General features: G+C 39.0%; 1 protein-coding gene across 1 annotated transcript in view; it reads left to right on the top strand.

The window, feature by feature from the left end:
• Window positions 1-1,919: 1,919 nt before the first annotated feature.
• Window positions 1,920-5,844, top strand: part of PDHX (pyruvate dehydrogenase complex, component X) — a gene marked incomplete at its 5' end in the record, with an annotated part of 7,689 nt that continues 3,764 nt past the window's right edge. The window contains 2 exons of the mRNA XM_009077808.1: window positions 1,920-1,978; window positions 4,027-4,185. Of these exons, the coding sequence (XP_009076056.1) occupies window positions 1,920-1,978; window positions 4,027-4,185 (218 nt within the window). The remainder of the gene's footprint in view (window positions 1,979-4,026; window positions 4,186-5,844) is intronic.

Below are 5,844 nucleotides of genomic sequence, written 5' to 3' on the forward strand. Positions count from 1 at the left end.
GGATGAAGCCTTGAGCAACCTGCTCTTTTAGGAGGTGTCCCTGCCCATGGTGGGGTGCTTTGGGACTAGATGATCTGTAAGGTCCATTCCAGCCCTTAAATTCTATAATTCTGTGATTTTCCTGTTGATGATACAGGAGCTGCTTCTCCTTTCACTGGAGTTTTGAATGACTCATTTCTGGTACAATAGTACCCAGATCATTTTTCTCCTTGCTGTTTTTTCCTAATGATATCTGATTTACAAGTTCATGTCAGAGATGTCTTATGATGCTGATATTTTCTTTAGGCAGCAGCAAGGCATAAGAAATGAACCCAAAAAAGTGTCTTAGGAATACTCACTTGAAATTTTTCACACTTCGCCTGCTGCTGTGGATTCCTAATGAATGTTGTTTTTAAATGTAAAGGTGGGGAAGAGCCATATGTCTTTGCATGAAATTGAATTGCAGAGATCATCCTGATAGATATTTATCTTCTCTTTGATGGTGTTTTCTACTGTTATAAACTTCAGTGGTACTATGAACTTCAAGGTAAAATATTATCAGACATACATCATTTAACTGTATTCCTGCTCTCCTGAGTGGATAGTGATGTTTTTGCCAAGGGTTAGGAATATAGTATGTAAATTGCACCAAAGTGTATTTGATAACCAAGATAAAGGTTTGTCTGATGTGAAATTCTGTCAGTGCAACGTGGTAATGGCAAGTTCTATTCAGTTATGTTAGAATCCTCTCTCTCTTCTTATACATATATTGCTAATCATGGCAAACATTGCAGGTCAGTTGTGTGGTAAATGGATCTTTGAATTATTCCTCCAAACTTGTGATCACTTAAGAATATTTCATTTCATATGATTATCTACAAATAATTTTCCCTTTGCAAAAGTATTTATCAAGGCGTGTGTATTACATGCCATAAACCAGATTTGAAGTGGTTTTGATGCTTGATCTGGTCTGCTGACAGCAGTACTGATGGTAGCAGAATAATGTAGTTTTTTAAGGTGAGAATGGTGCATTTAATATTGTACAGATATCATGTAATTCAGGGTAATCTTGCAGCAATTGTGGCATCATCTGCACTATATCCATCATGTTTCCTCTGCTGCCACTTCTGATTTTAGTTAACACTTCCAATCTCCTAAAACTTGGAAAAAAAGTAGTACAGAACAACTACAGCTGTTGTTTCCATCTCTTCTTCTGGGCTTTTGGGGAAAGGATGCAAACATACTAAGTGTTGTGCAGAGTTTCTTAGGCTCACATCGAACAAATCCAGTTCTCTCATCTGCTTCTGGCTAATGCTTAATTTTTTTTTTGGTGTGCATTTTTGCTTTTGATTTAACAACTTTGTCACTCTCATGTGATTTTGCAGTCTGCTCTATAATACATTGTTAAGCAATTTTAATGACTGACAGGTGCCTTCACCGTGCAAATTCTTGCATTTTAAGACTCCAGAGGTCACTGGAGAATAGCATTATTTATAGCTGAATAAAACCTGATCTCTGCACTTACTCCACTTAATGCATCAGATCTTATAAATATGATTAGTCTCCAGTGCTGTCTCTGTATATTTAGATCTTTCCATAGGTTTCTACACAGACAGTAAATATGTTAAGCATAAACCACATATGAACTGAACATAAGAATGAGTACTTATAATTATGCTTGCAGGTTTTTTGACCTCTGGTAACAGCTGCCAGGTATGTCCCCACTCAAGAGACTTTTTCTTGATAATACTCCTTTTGTCCCAATGGGGGGAAAAGGTTTCTTGCTTCTGTGGTTGTAGCTTGAAGATGAGTGACTCTCTGGCAATGCTTCAAAGAAGCAAATCTGCATAATCACTGGAATCTTGTCATCACACAAATGCTATAAACAAATCTTACCTGCAATGATTGTTGTCTTTTTTTCTCCCCTTTTGTTTTTGCAGATGACATTAAAGTATCTGTAAATGATTTTATTATCAAGGCAACTGCAGTTACTCTGAAGGTAAGCAAATAATTGATTTTCAAAGTGTATTTGTAATAGTAGACTGCAAAGGAGACAAGAGAAGTATTTTGTGAGCCTATGTGGAGATAGGAATGTGATCATAGCAAAACTGGTAATTCTGTATTGCTTATTGTCAGGTTCTTTTAGGTCTGTCTTTAGGTAATATTCTCTGGACTGTGTATGCTGTGAACTGTAAAAATAAAAACTTCCCAGTAAAGATCCACTTAGTGCAGTTATCATCTGCAGATAACAGTAGTTGCTTTATCAAGGTCCATTGTAAGGTCCATTCCAACCTTTAAATTCTTTGATTCTATGATAACCTCAAATGGTTTGGCTCAGTAACAACAGCTGCTCTAACAGCTGTCCTTTAACAAGAAATCTTTCTTTGTCGAAGCGACAAACTCTTGTCTCTACCATCTCTTTTCAATACCTTATATAGAGAGTCATAGTTGCACTGCACCCACTTGAGGGCATCTTACAACTGTGTGTACTGTGGGACTTCCTGAAGTTCCATTTAGCTTGCAGAGAGTACTGCATTTTTTTTTCTTCTCTCTTCTTTTTTTCTTTTTTTTTAATACACATTCTGGTGTTGGGAGAATAGGAGCTGAGAGTAGTGTCACACTGCTGCTTTTAGGGGTGCAGTTAGGTTAGATAGACAGACAGGTGGATTTAGTTTTGATAGAGGTAGAGTTATTTGAGATAATGTGTCCCTCCCAACTTTTTTTTCTGGAATACCTACTTTACTCTGAAGTCAACTTCCAAATTCCTAACTTCATTAAGGTCACTAAATACTAAGCTTGGATGTGTTAGAAATAGCACCTTCACAGTATATATAACCAGTCACCTGAGACTTCACCTATACATTGGGGTGTTTTTTCCCCTCAAGCTGTCAGTTTTCTATGGTAAACTCAAAACCTTATTGAAATTATCAGTAAACATCCCCATTTTAATTGAGTGAACACACACACACACAAAAATCAGATGCATTTTAGGAGAACCTTAGTTGAGTAACAGTTAGTTCCCTTTGTTGAGAGTCTTGCTTGAGACACCAGTGGAAAACACCACATGAGTGTAGTAGGATGTCCATTTCTGTCATGATTAAATCCCAGGCAGCCACCAAGCTCCATGCAGCCACTCAATCACTCCCCCACCAGCAGGAGAAGGGAGAGAATCAGAAGCGTAAAAGCTAGGAAAACTCATGGGTAGAGAAGAAGGCAGTTTAATAGGGAAAGCAAAAGCTGCACACACAAGCAAAGCAAAACAATGAATTAATTCATTGCTTCCCACGAGCAGGAGGTGTTCAGACATTTCTAGGAGAGCAGGGACCCAGCACATGGAACAGTTCCTTGGGAAGACAAACACCATCACTCCAAGTGTCTCCCCTTCCTGCTTCTTCCTCCCACTTTATATACTGAGCATGATGTCCTGTGGTATGGAATATCCCTGTGGTCAGTTTGGGTCACCTGTCCCAGCTGTGTCTCCTCCCAATCTCCCATGTACCCCCAACTCCCTTGCCAGTGTGGCAGTGTGGGAAGCAGCAAAGGCCTTGGCTCTGTGTGAGCTCTGCTCAGCAACAACAAAAACATCTCTGCATTATCAGCCCTGTGTTCTGCACAAATCCTAAACATAGTCCCATGCTAGTCACTGAGAAGAATGTTGACTCACATTCAACCCAAACCAGCACCATTTCCATGATTTTTAATTCAGCATCCTGTGATTTATTCCGAGGGAGAGATTGCAGTGCTTTGAAGCTTTACATGCTGGGCAGCCATAAGGTGGTATCATTGAAGGAATTTATAAGCTTTTGGTCATTTTTTTTCCCCCATCAACAGCAAAACCACCTCTGGCTCTCCTGCCATTTTCAGTTTCTGAAGCATACATTTGTGCTTTTTGATAAAGTAAATTTAAATACAACAAGTGCAAGGTAATTAATTTGGGGAAATGCCTCTTTGTAGCTATATGTCTGAAAAGAGTTTCCCTTTTCACAATAACTGCACTGTTACTATTTTAACAGCTGTGGGGTTTTATTCTCTCTCTCTGCCTTTTAGCAAATGCCAGATGTGAATGTGACATGGGATGGGGAAGTCTGCAGGCGGCTGCAGTCCATTGACATCTCTATTGCCGTGGCAACAGACCGAGGGCTCATTACACCAATCATAAAAGATGTTGCTGCCAAGGGAATAAAGGAAATTGCTGCCTCTGCAAAGGTAGGTCTGAAATATATGGTAGGCTCTGAACAGAGTAGCTATGTAGTTTTTTGTAGCAGAAAATGTAGCGTGACCCAGATACGCATCAGTAATAACAAAGGCAATGGATCTAAAGCAGGTTCAGCATTACTTACGCTTCAAAATTAGTATTAATTTTGCAACTCTGTTGATTTTTAATTAACAGTAACTTAGTCATCATGTTATTTAGTTGATTGATGAAAAATAAACCTGTACAGATTTGCAATTTAATATCATTGTATGTCTTCAGTCCTCACAAGAAAGCTAGATAATGTTAATTTCTTCAGTGTTTCCCATCTTTGGGTTTGAGGTTTTGTTTGTTTGGTGGGTTTTTATCTCTCTATTTCCCAGAAATTTGCTTGTATCTGTTTGTGTCACTCTCTCTGCAGTATTATTATGGAATTTGCTCTGTCTGCATTTTTTAAATATGTAATTCAGTTGAAGATGTCACCCAATAGGTAATGTTAAACTCCTCAGACTAAAGAGCAGCATTTTGCAGAGACCAGGTGCCAGTTAGAGTGACTAGAATCTGTGGCAGTTGCTTCCAGACAAAGGAGTATTTTGTGGCAGGCAAGTGTACAATGAATGATGAAATGCCTCAACACAAGCCTTTTTTTTGGTCATTTAATGAGTGCTAATCAAAGGCCTAAAGCATCCAAGGAATGCAATGGAAGTAGCTGCTAGGGCATAAAACTGTCCCCAAACTAGACACAACTGCACTTTGTAAATTTTTGTCTTTTACCACAAGCTGCAGAAATCATAATAGTTTGTGTTAACAGAGGGGAACAGCCAACAAATTTGTAGCAGAAAAAGGTGTGTCAGGCCACAAAGCATTCATAATTGGATGTTATAAAGGATTTTCCCATCCATATTCTTTCCTTTTATGTTGAATGTGTTGTGAAAACAATTCCTTTCACTAATATAATAGCCAGCCAAGCAGGAAGGTCAGCTGAGATTGTTCTGGGATTAGTGATAGAATGCCAAGAAGAAAAGCATTACAAGAAGTTAAGTGAATGTGGTTAATTCATAGAATTTTAGGGGTTGGAATGGACCTTACAGATCATCTAGTCCCAACCCCCTGCTGTGGGTAGGGACTCTTCCCCACTAGACCATGTTGCTCAAAGTCTCATCCAGCCTGGCTTTCATCCATGCTTTCAATATCATCCCCAGTACCTGTAATACTGTGCAGTATTACAGACCTCTCTGTTCTGCAGGTTCCATGATGAAAATGCTTGCATTATATTTAACAGGGCCATGATAGAGCATTCCCCTTTTGTTTGAAATGGAATGTGTGTAACATAGGTCACAGTGCTCACTATAAAACACATGGAGTCACGGATTGCAGGTCTCCACAACAACATAATTTTGCTATTCAACTTTTCACTGAATTACTGACATAAATATATACCTGACATGCATATGGGGGAAGCACAAACTGAAACTGCAGCTGCTGCTCTATCAGTCTCCCTGTAGTTTGGCAGGCACTGTCTTCGTGTAACTGCTTTTATGTCCCCTTCTGCTGCATGTTAATTTTAACTTCTTTCCAGGTCATGTGCATCCTAGCACCATCTTTACATCGTTCAAATAATGCAATTGCACAAATGCATTACGCTTATATTGGCCCTGTTGTGTGAACGCTCT

This window comes from Acanthisitta chloris, unplaced genomic scaffold (genome assembly GCF_000695815.1).
Source record: "Acanthisitta chloris isolate BGI_N310 unplaced genomic scaffold, ASM69581v1 scaffold1607, whole genome shotgun sequence".
NCBI lineage: Eukaryota > Metazoa > Chordata > Aves > Passeriformes > Acanthisittidae > Acanthisitta > Acanthisitta chloris.